The 12,641-nt window shown below is 37.2% G+C and overlaps 1 protein-coding gene across 4 annotated transcripts in view; it reads right to left on the bottom strand.

Moving 5' to 3' along the window:
• LOC109829160 (metal tolerance protein 10) overlaps window positions 8,383-12,641 on the bottom strand; it is a 33,855-nt gene continuing 29,596 nt past the window's right edge. For all 4 annotated transcript variants that reach the window (XM_020396296.1, XM_020396298.1, XM_020396297.1 and 1 more), the window contains exons 3-6: window positions 10,499-10,744; window positions 10,147-10,227; window positions 9,405-9,635; window positions 8,383-8,866 (exon numbers count right to left, since the gene is read on the bottom strand). In XM_020396296.1, coding sequence (XP_020251885.1) covers window positions 8,528-8,866; window positions 9,405-9,635; window positions 10,147-10,227; window positions 10,499-10,744 — 897 coding nt within the window. In that variant the 3' untranslated portion in view covers window positions 8,383-8,527. The remainder of the gene's footprint in view (window positions 8,867-9,404; window positions 9,636-10,146; window positions 10,228-10,498; window positions 10,745-12,641) is intronic.

Below are 12,641 nucleotides of genomic sequence, written 5' to 3'. Positions count from 1 at the left end.
CAAAGTATTCCAGCCTCTTCTATAAAAGAAACGAGTCTGGAACGCTTTGGAGGGGGTATCTGTAGGCATCGAAAAATTGCCTATGGGTCTCCACGAACAGCTTAGTGTTAAAGAACGACAATGAACACCACTATCTGGTTCACAGGAGTTCGACTGATGTCGGTGAACGCTTGAAGTGAACCGACGAACTACGTGAGCTGATAGGATTTCGGAATAACGAAGACACAGGCTAATCGAGAACCCCGCGATGTTTACAAAAGGAACAACGCCCTTCGTGTCTCGTTCATTCTACAGATAATCTAACCATTGGAACTAATAGAATTCTTCTTCAGACTTCCAACGCATTTGGAATCACTCAGATCCGAGTTCAGACAAAGAAGTTACAGCGAAAACAGTCAAACGAGTATTGAAAACGTCTCAAAGCTGAACTGAGGCACCTACGGTGTCTCAGCCAAGTCAAGACACCCCAAGGGTGTCTCGGCCAAGCCGAGACACCCCCCCTAGGGTGTCTCAGCGCGGATTTGGGCCCTTTAAGTGGTTTTAACCGCTTCGCAACCCCTCATGCCTATAAATACAAGCCTTATGCCTCATTTTTTCAGATCTGGAGTTTTGGAGAATTGGCGAAGCCCTGCCGGAGTGAAGAGTGATCGAGCACTTCAATGCACGAGAGTTTCTTCGTCAGATCTACATCACCCGTACCCGATCCTTAGTATTATCCCGTTATGGTAATACTAAGAAGAGCAAATATCTCGCTTTTATCGAGATAGGTGCTTCAAGTTTCTAGATCTATTCACGGATCGACGAAGCTCTGGACCAGATCTGATTGCCAGGTAGTCCACGGATATCAACATCCCCGTCACGGATCGACGAAGCTCTGGACCAGATCTGATTGCCAGGTAGTCCACGGATATCAACATCCCCGTCACAAGCTAAAGACCCACGCAAGCAAGAGACGACGAACGGATCTTGTGTTTATTTTCAAGAAAGTTGTAATCTTTATTTCTTTGTTGTTTGAATTCATTTGTAACGTTTAAAGTTTTAATGAAATCAATGATGAAGGCAACTTTCGACGAAAACAAGGTATATCTCATAAAGAAGTTATTTAATTTTAGGATGTCTGAGAGCTAAAAATTCAAGGAACACCTGAATGAGTTTAATGAGATTACTAATTAAGTAAACTCCGTCAATATTAAATTTGATGATGAAATTCAAGCTTTATTAATACTTGGCCAGTTGTCTGATAGTTGGAAGGACATTGTTATTTCGATTAGCGGGTCATGTGAAAAATCAAAACTGAAGTTTTCAGAAGTTGTAGACATGATTATGACCGAGGAGATAAGAAGAAAAGAAGGAGTTTCTAATTCAAGTTCGGCGTTGAATTTTGAGAGTAGAGGCAGAAATAGAAATAGAAATAGAGGGAATAGCAGTGGTAGACCTAATTCGAGGAACGACGGTCAAGATCCAGAAATCAAAAAAGCAAGAAAGAGATTGACTACTGGAACTGTGGCAAATTAACCCAAGAAAGACAAGGAGAACAAGATTGAAGCGAATGTCATCTCAAGAGAATCAGATGATGCCATCATTTGCTCGTTGGAGAGTAAGACAGAATCATGGGTGCTGGATTTAGGAGCTTCATTTCATGCTACCTGAAATAGAGATTTATTTGAGAACTATGTTTCACGAAACTTAGGAAAAGTCTATCTTGGTGATGATCAACTGTGTGATATAGTTAGAAAAGGAGCGGTGCAAATTGAACTCAATGGGTCTATATAGAAGCTGAATGATGTGAGGCATGTTTCTAGCTTAAGGAAGAATCTGATCTCCATAGGGTAGTTGGCAAAAGAGGGATATACATCAATCTTTGCATGTGATACGTGAAAGGTTACCAAGGGGTCTATGATTGTTGCCCGTGGTACGAAGAGTGGATCTCTCTACATGACGACAAATGCACGTGGATCCATTACAGTGGTTGAAAGTAAAGAAGATCCAAATTTGTGGCACCAGAGGCTTGGTCACATTAGTAGTAAAGGCCCAAATGTTATGCAGTCAAATAGAAAGTTACCAGGTTTGAGGTCAGCTGATTTTGACTTATGTGAAAGTTACATCTTCGGGAAACAAAAGAGAATAAGTTTTAAAAGAGTTGGCAGAACACCAAAGGAAGAGAAGCTTGAGCTAGTTCACACAGATGTGCGGAGTTCAACATCAGTACAGTCTACTAGTGGAAGGTTATACTTTGTGACTTTCATAGATGATCACTCGAGGAAGACTTGGGTCTATTTCATAAAACACAAATCAAAAGTGTTTGAAGTCTTCAAGAGATGGAAGGCTATGGTAGAAAATGAAACAGAGTTGAAGATCAAGAAATTGCGATCAGATAATGGAGGCGAATATGAAGATTTAAAGTTCAAGAAATTTTGCTATGAGAGTGGCATCAGATTGGAGAGAACAGTGTCAGGTACACCTCAGTAGAATGACATAGTAGAAAGAATGAATAGAACATTGACTGAAAGAGCTAGAAGCATATGACTTCAAGCAGGACTCCCAAAGTAATTCTGGGCAGAAGCAGTCAACACAGCTACCTACCTGATCAACTAGGGACCATCAGTGCCTTTGGAGCACAAAATACCTAAAGAAGTATGGAGTGGGAAGAAGGTAAACCTTTCTCACCTAAAAGTTTTCGGTTGTGTTTCATATGTTCATTTGAGTGATCATGTTAGAAACAAACTTGACGCTAAGTCTTTGAAATGCTATTTTATTAGCTATGATGGTGAGTTTGGCTATAAGTTCTGGGAGGAACATAACAAGAAAGTCATTATAAGCAGAGATGCGTTGAGCCAGATGATGATCCAGAAGGAAGCAACTTTGAAGCTAGTTCTGATGAGGACGTAGGAGAAGAGACTGAAGAAGAGATGACGGAGGAAACTACTTTAGAGGAGGTAAATGCAGAGGTTGGTTCACCCGTTAGAGAGTTGAGGCGGTTAGCAAGAGTTCCAAAGCCAAATCCAAAGTATCCATCACTACATCCCAGAGCTCATTTGAACTACTTATTATTGACGGTGGAGAGCCAGAAAGCTATGATGAAGCGTGTAGAGTGGATGATGCAAGCAAGTGGGAGCTTGCTATGAAAGATGAGATAAAGTCCCTAAACTCTAACAAGACTTGGGAACTTGCGAAGTTGCCAGTGGGAAAGAAAGCTTTGAGTAACAAATGGGTGTACAGAATCAAGGAGGAATATGATGGTTCCAAGAGATACAAGGCAAGGTTTGTGGTCAAAGGATTTCAGCAGAAAGAATGAATTGACTACACAAAAATCTTCTCTCCTGTAGTTAAACTGACTACCATCAAATCGGTTCTGAGTATTGTTGCAGCTGAAGATCTACATCTCGAGCAATTAGATGTGAAGACATCCTTCCTCCACGGTGACCTAGAGGAAAAAAATATACATGCAGCAACCAGAAGGGTTCACTTAGAAAGGATAAGAAAAGATGTTCTGCAGATTAAAAAAGAGTTTGTATAGTCTGAAACAAGCTCCAAGACAAATGGTACAAAAAGTTTGATGGATTCATGCATAGGAACGAATACTCTAGTGCAATGCAGATCATTGTTGTTTCTTCAAGAGGCTTGACACCAGCTATATTATCTTGCTATTATATGTCGACGACATGCTAGTGGCCGGTTCAGACTTGTGTGAGATCAAGAAGCTGAAGAAGCAGTTGTCGAGTGAGTTTGACATGAAGGACTTATACACAACAAAGCAGATATTGGAGATGAAGATTAGTAGAGACAAGCTCTTGGGCACATTACAGTTATCTCATGCCGATTACATTAGGCGGGTGCTTGAGAGGTTTAGAATGAGAAGTGCTAAGGTCGTTAGCACACATTTAGCTAGTCATTTTAGGTTAAGTAAGGAGCAATGTCCAGTGACTGATGAGGAGAAAAATTACATGATAAAGATTCCATATTCGTCAGCCATTGAAAGCTTTATGTACGTCATGGTGTGCACGAGACCTGACATTGCCCATGCAGTGGGAGCTGTGAGCATATTCATGTCAGATCCAGGAGAGCAACACTAGGAAACAGTAAAGTGGATTCTAAGGTACCTACAAGGTACAATAGAAAATTATTTATGCTTCAAGAGAGGCAAATTGGTTCTGCAGGGTTTTGTTGATGCAGATTATGCTTGTGAGATAGATCACAGGAGGAGCACTACTGGATATGTGTTCACTTTGGGTTCTACAGCCATCGGTTAGGTTTCTCAGTTGCAGAAGATCGTTGCTTTGTTGACTACAGAGGCATAATATGTTGCTGTGACAGAGGCTAGCAAAGATCTCATATGGTTGCAAGGATTCTTGGAGGAGTTGAGACAGAAAAGTGAGAAGAGTGTTTTACATTGTGATAGCCAGAGCGCCATTCATTTGGCAAAGAACCCAGCTTTTCATGCCAGGACCAAACATATAAAGGTCCGTTATTACTTCATAAGGTCAGCATTGGACGATGACATGTTGGAACTTGTGAAGATTCAAGGAAGCAAGAACCCGACTGATATGCTTACGAAGACTGTCACTATAAAGAAACTGAAGTTGTGTTCAACTTCAGTTGGCTTCATTACTTGATGATATGAGAGGCCGTCGCCGCAGGGAGAGGTGATAGAGATTGAAAGTTAGTCTCCAAGTGGAAGATTGTTAGGATAAGTGGAGCTTAACTATCCGACTTGCCCTATACCTAATTTGAAGAGGAAACATGAGAAATTGGAGAAACAAGAACGACGACGATGAAGTTCAGGCAAAACGTTGAAGGAATCAGCTTGGAGGCTTCACGGTCGACCGCGAGTGGCGTAGTGGTCGACCGCAAACGTGCACAGGTCCACAAAAAGTCTCTGAACTTTTTGCGATCTACCACGACATCATGTGTGGTCGACCGTGCCAAATCCTGTTATCAGATTTAGTCTCGGGATTTTTTGCAGTTGACCGCGACTATATCTACAGTCGACCCCGAGTCAGGTTTTTTGGGCCTGGGCTCGTTTTTTGCTGAACTGTTTTAGAATCATGTTTGTATTAACCCTTATGTTATTAAAGGGAAGATTAGGGAAACTTGTAAGATTGACGAAAATAGTGAAATTTTCTCTTGCGGTGATCGTGGACATATCTTCTCACATCAAGAAGTGAACCATGTAAATCTTGTGTGTTTTGTGTAATTGTTTTCTCTCTCTTCTCTCTCATCTCTATTTCCAAATCGCATTAGGGGGTTAGATAAAACCCTATCAGGGGAGAGATTGAAGAGGATGAGGAGGAGGAGGGAGAGGAGGAGGAGGAGGATGGTGGTTTAGAAGCAGGATGAGTTATTTGATGAGGGGGTTTTGTGCAAAAAAATCCCGCCATCTGGGCATCATGTGAGCCGTCACGTGAGAAAACTGGCCGGAAAAATCAATCCGACCAAACTTAAGGGGTATATGACGCCGGAGTCTACAAAATATACTAATTTATCAAAAGTGAAAAAAATATATCAATATATCACTGAGTTTCTACAAAATATAATAATTTAACCATTTTGTCCTTTTATTTGTTTGGCTTTCTTTAATCTTTGAATAACATGCGTAGAATAATATCTCCGCCATTAAAAAAGCTAGGCGAAGGGCTTCCATCTACTTCAGTTTTTATATGCTACTTTTTTTTCCCATAATAACGTATTGCTCTACTTCAGTCCGGCAGCAAATTCTATTTATTTCTTCTTCTTGTCCTAATACGCTAAAAATTATACAGAAAGTGATCAAATACCCTTTCTGCTTCATAAATAAACCAGTATTAAGCCCCACAGTTGCTGTGGGTGTTATTTGTCAAGTTATATATATCGTCAAATTGAAAATATGGCTTTTATATGTAACTATTTATAAAAACTTCGGCGATAGTTTTATTACTACTGTTTGCAGAGTAAACTTCCTAGCCAATTAACAAAATAATACAACAATTAGCAAGTTTTATTAATTTTCTATAATAGAGCCAGAAAAAATTTATTTTTGTGAAATGTTTAATAAAGTTTAAATTCATCATTTGCAAGAACGAAAACAAGATGTGAACAATGTTTTCAAAGCTAAAAAAATGTATTTCAGCTTGAACAGTGGATAAATGGCCAAAGAATTTACTATAGCATATAAAACATGTTTAAGATTCAAAAAATTACATTGTAGCATGAACAGTAAAAACCATTGCATTGCGAGCAATGTGACTGTATAGCATGGACAATAATTTTAATATTCTGAACATATTGTAGCAAGAATAATGTTTGCTATAGTAAGAATAGTAATGTTGCCATTTTCTTTTAAATTAGAAGTAGCACATGACGTAGTCAACAGATAAAAAAGGTTTATTTTACTCATATTTAGGGGCTCTATATTTCACTCGCGAAGATTTTTTGTTAGTAGCATCTAATAAGTTCTACTTTATATTTCACATAATAAATGCCCCTAAAGTTTGTAGAAATGATAGAAAATCTTGTGATGTTTTACATTTAACAATTTTAACCCATCCTTATTTTCACATCAAATAGGGGCGCAGGGGTATCACTTGAGTCAAGCGATCACAAAATTGTCACTACCTTGGGCTTGAACCTGACCCAACACTGATCCTTGCTCAATTTTGGATTTATTTTTTATTAGCAAAAACTAGGTCAATTATAGTCTAGTTTTTCTTAGATTAAAAAGAGGCCGTAAATTCTACTTAATGCTGGACCAAAGAAGTGTTGGTCCAACACTTAATTAAGAGTAGAAATGAGTTAGGATTGAATCCAGCCCAATTTTTAGGTGTTTGCCAAACACATTAAAAAAAATAAGTATCTATAAGAGTATTGCTCTTATTAAAAAAATGACATGATATTAATGTGATCTTGTTTAATGAAAAAACCATGATATGTTTAACAATCACCATAAAGTTGGGCTAGGATTAGTCATGATCTTGGTTTAAATTAAAGAAGTTTGCTTCGGTCTACGTGGAAGTGAACCATAACAAAACCAGTTTAAATGGAGTGCGTTTGGCAACTCTTCAAAATAAATTCAGGTTCAAACCTAGCTCCATTTTAAGAAAAAGGTTTTTTGCGTAAAATTGGGCCAACAATATTAGTCCAATATCTCTAGGCGAAATTTGCCAAAGACACATTGGTGACTTCACAAAACTAGTTTTAACGGATACACTTTTGGTCCAAAAGTTAGTTTTATCTTGGCAATAGTAATTAGATTTATTTTAGTTCAAATTCTAGCATTTGAACTATCTCTCTTTTGAATAAACTCCTGGTTGGATCAACCTTGGCATGATTAAAGGAAAGCTAAATCTTCTGTAAAAAAAAAAGGAAAGCTAAATCTAGCCTAGTTTTCTTTTGTAGTTGCCAAATTGAGGCTAAATTGCATGTTTGTCAACAACTGAAAATATGATCAAGATTGATCTTGATCTCATTTTGAAGAAAAATGTGTGTAAAATTGGCCAATATTGACCACTTTTTTAAAGACCTTTTTTATTCTCAACTTTTTTTTAGGGATTTGCAATATTCCTACAAAACTTCGGGGGATTTTCTCTAATTTTCTCTATTTCGAAAAAGTATGATATAAACCTAGTCTACGATATGAGAGAAAAGAAAAATCAAACGATTCAGCATAAGCAAAATAGGCATCAGTAATACCAAGTTATCAACTTAGGGGCTGTTTGGTTGGTTTCCTAAAAATCAAGAAAAAGGAAAAGGGTACATGGAAATCAATAAAATATTATTTTCATCCATTTTTATCCTTAAAACTCACCACAACATCCAATAAAATATTATTTTCATCTCACAACTCATCTCATATCATTTCCTAAAAATAAATCAAACACAAGAAATGGGTCACATCATCCAACCCATCTCATCTCCATCACATCTCATCTTTAAAAATCACTCACATCATCTAATAATATGGTGACAACTCATCTCATCTCATTAACATTTTATTTCCACTCATTTCCTCCAAAAAGCTAGGAAATTGATTTTCTTAAGTGTGAGTCACATCATCTAATAATATAATGACAACTCATCTCATCTCATCTATTTTCTTATTTTTATTAATGAACCAAACACAAGAAAAGAACCTATTATAGGAAATATGTTTCTTATAATTTATTTTCTTATTTTTTTAGCCAACCAAACAACCTCAAAACAATTTTTTTAAAAAATCATCCACATCATCCAATAATAATGTGACAATTCATCTCTCATTCTTTGATTTCTTTCTTTTTTAGCTAACCAAACAATCTCAAAACAATTTTTCTTAGAAATAGGCTTCCTATTCTTTGATTTCCCTCTTTTTCTAGGCAAACAAACAACCCCTTATAAGAAAAGAACGCAAAAAAAAGGGCCAGAAAAAGGTATCTCAAAAAGCAAAAACATTACAAATTGATCAATGTTACACAACAATTTATCACCACAAATCTTACAAAAGACAAGTAACTAGAACATAAAATTACCTCTCACAAATTATTCAAAGAAAACCTTTACTTATAAAGTATTACATCTAAATCTTATGTTCTGGCTTATGAGTATACTCAAAGTCTACATGTACAAATGCACGCTCAACTTCAGGCAATTTCTCCAACTTCTCTTGTAAAGTCTCACCAATATCATGTGCTTGACTCAAATGCATATTTCCAGGCAAAACTATATCAACCTCCACAAAATAAAATGAACCAAAAGTGTATGCTCTCACTGTATCAATATGTTTAATCTCTTCATGATGATTCCATATGAGATATGTCAACTTTGCTAAATAATCAGGAGGTGCAGATTTCCCAATGAGTGAGTGTACATTCTGCATTACAACTTTGGACCATGTGACTATTGTGTATAGAGCAATCTGCATAAAAAATTGCATTTTGTTAGACATACATTAAAAATGAAGTAAAAATATGCTCATTGCAAGAAATAATTATAAAAAGTTATATGTGATAATTAGTAAACGTCATTAAAGTACAAAATTAAACCCTCGATTTTCATCACATCTTCAGACTTTTGATGAAATAAAGAGACTTTTAACAATTCAAATCTCCCATTTGCCACTACTTCAAATTACTTTAAATAGATAAGTAATTATTGTGTTAAAAATTTTAACTTCTGAAGGGCCATGCATGTAAGGCATGTTAAAGTGTAAAATTACAACCCTAAAATTCTATCATTATTGTGAAATATTGATAGAATAAAGATGTTTTACCATGATACTAGAGAAAAATGGAATTTACAAATTCCAAGTTATGACTAATAAGGGCCCTCTATCTGTCACGTCAGAGTATAAAATTATAATCATCAATTGTCACAATAATTTTGATGTTTTGATGCAGTGGAAAAGATCTTAAAACAGATAAAGACAAAATAGAGGAAGAGGTTAACCAACATACCAAAATCGCACCTATAGGATCGATCCACCAATATGATCTAACAGCGAGAATTGCAGTAGCCAGACCGATGGAATTCGTAATTACATCGAAGAAGTGATCTTGAGCATATGCCTTCACAATCTCATTCTTGAATGTTCGGCAGTATATCATAAGCACAAATTTCACTATTGTGACTGAAGTCATGATACCAATCATCCAATTCTCATTCTTATCGGCTAAATTTGGGTGAGACTAAAACATCATGTATGGTTAAACAATGTTTAGTATCAGTACTCGAAGATGAGAAAGAAATTTGCAACAAATAGTTTACCAATAAGTAAAAGTTGTAGAGATGCTAAGGGCTTGTTTGGATTGAGGGGAATGATGGTGAAGGAAAGTTAGGGGAACCATTCACCTCCATTCACCTTGTTTGGGAACACTTAGAGGTGAAGTTAATTCACCCTAACCTCCATTCACCTTGTTTGGGAACACTTAGAGGTGAAGTTAATTCACCCTAGTTCCCCTTGGTTCACCTCCTAATAGTATAAAAATTGTTACCCCGTTCCCCTTGGTTCACCTCCTAATAGTATAAAAATTGTTACCCCCAAATTGGGGTGTAACCAAGGGGAAAAGAACTCTCTTCCCTTCTCTTCCATTCCCTTCACTCAGTTTCCCTTAACTTCCCTTCACCCCCTACAAATCCAAACAGGCCCAAGTTTTAAATTAAGCTTGAGATTCAATCCCAATAAGAAGAAAAGTATACCTTTGAGATGAGTTGCTGACATGAAACCAACAATATTTGCAAACCAAGTGTACCCATTATGGAAGCAAAAACTACAATCCCCTGAAATTCAACAAAAATTAGAATGAATTAGTATTAAAAGAAAAGGTAAATTACACGAAATCCTCTTTGCTATGTCATGTCATTATTAGCTCTCACACCCTCTTAAACTCAATAGCTTAGATTGAGATCTCACTTGAGAATCACATGATAAAAAATTACATTTTCAGTCTCAAATTAACTTAAAAAAAAATCTAAATTGCCTCAAAATTAAGGGAAAATATGTAATATCTTAACAAATCAAACTTTATCTACATTAAGGTAAAAAGCTTACCAGAGGTTGCATCCTCTTCTTTCCAATAGGATATCTGTATTGATTAGGTTTCTTCATGAAATATGATGTGTACCAGAGAATAAATCCAGAGAGCAGATCCAACAAGGAGTCAAATGTGGAAGCAATCACTGCCAGGGACTTGCTTTCAATTGATGCATAAACTTTCAATGCAAAAAGAAAAAAGTTTGCAATATTTGAAATGTTTATCGCCATTCTTTCACTTTTTGCAAGATCTCTCAGTTCATCCTGTAAAATATCAAAATAAATAAATAAAAGGAAAGTAAGAGAAGTATCTTGTACTCGTACCCACAATATGAATCAAGGATTATTTAGAATACTGTTAAGTATTTCTCACTATTTTTTACGTCGTTAATGATGTTAGTGCAGTTTTTTGCTGCTTATTATGTGGTGGTATTCTCTAATAAAAGTAGTTTAATATGGTTGTTTGTAAAGTTCATTTTACTTAGTAGTGGTTTTGTGAACTTTACTCTGAAAAATACTTTACACACGAGTGAAAATTTTAAACCTTACTATTAAATCAACTTAATTGACATGATTATAACTTCTATAAGTATATACATCATGCTCATTTTAGTAAATGATAATTTGAAGTGAAGAAGTGGCGAGAGAAGCAACAGGAAGTTCAGGAGAATCGGCCAGGCAGACTGGCGGTCGACCGCGAGTCAGCGGCGGTCGACTGCGAACGTGCACAGAAGGGCAGTAGGATTCGGAGCTGAAGGCGGTCGACTGTGACAGTCGACCGTCTCGGGATGAGATTTGGTTGACCGCCACGGTCGACCGCGTCATGACTATAATCGATTCTGCTCTCGGGTTTTTGGTTCGGTCGACAGTCACGGTCGACCGCGATACCTTCGCGGTCGACCGTCGCGGTCGACCGCACACTGTTTTTGGGTTGGGTTTGATTTTTGACCCGGTTCGTTTCTGAGTTGATATATAACTCTAATTGTAATTAATTAGGGTTAAACAAAGACGATTTTGAGCAGTCTTTTAAAAAGAATTTCTGCATCCAATTGTGAGAGATTTGTGAGAGATCTAGAGCTTTGTTTTAGGATTTGATCGGTGAGATTTGTAACTCTATTTGTATTATCTTGATTTCTAATAGTAAGAACTCCCTCCCTCCTTGCCCCGTGGACGTAGACAACTTGCCGAATAACGTAAATAGTTTATTCTCGCTGTGATTGTGATTTGCTTAGTAGTTATGATTTATCTCGAGTTATTGTTCGTGTCGCTTCGAGAACTTCTACCGCGCACAACAATTGGTATCAGAGCTTTAGGCATGTTCGAAGGATTCAGTAAAGATTCCTATCTGAAGAGTTAGATCGACAACATGGGAGAAGCAAGCACATCGGGTTCGTCTCTTACGAAGACGATACAGAGTCTGAGCATTAATAACACGAAGATTAATATTCCGAAGTTCGATGGCAAGATCAATTTCAGATTGTGGAGGTGTCAGGTGATGGACGCATTGGATGTACAGAATTTGAAGGAGACTCTTGAGTTAAAAGAGAAACCCGATGATATAGAGGATAAGGCTTGGAGGAAGATGAACAGTAGAGCTTGTGGTGTTATTAGGTCATGCTTGACGCCGGATCTTATTTATGATGTTATGAACGAGACGTCGGCGAAGAAGATGTGGGAGACACTCAATGAGAAGTATCTTACGAAGAGCATTGAGAATCGGCTTTATTTGAAGAAGAGGTTCTACCAGTTTAAAATGAAAAGGGGAGTTTTCATCAGGGAGCATGTCAACAATTTCACGAAGTTACTTTCAGATGGGAGCATGTCAACAATTTCACGAAGTTACTTTCAGATATGGACAATGTGGACATCAGAGTTGAAGATAAAGACAAGGCGATGTTACTTTTGTGTTCGTTACCTAAGGATGATTATAGTACGTTTGTTCTAACTATGATCAATGGAAGAACTACAGTTAGCTATAATGAGGTGATCTCAGCTTTGGTGAATTATGAGTTGAGGAAGAGTGATGTTGAACCCTCCGAGAAGGCATCAGGAGATGCATTAGCTGTTCGAGGACGTGATCCAAACCGCCGCCAGTTCAACCGCTCAAAGTCAAAGAATAGAAGTGCCTATAAGAGTGTTGGTAGAAATCAATATCGATATT

The sequence above is a fragment of the Asparagus officinalis genome, chromosome 1, assembly GCF_001876935.1.
Source record: "Asparagus officinalis chromosome 1, Aspof.V1, whole genome shotgun sequence".
In the NCBI taxonomy this organism is placed as follows: Eukaryota; Viridiplantae; Streptophyta; class Magnoliopsida; order Asparagales; family Asparagaceae; genus Asparagus; species Asparagus officinalis.
The sequence above is the reverse complement of the archived record's forward strand: the minus strand, read 5'-3'. Positions and strand labels throughout refer to the sequence as shown.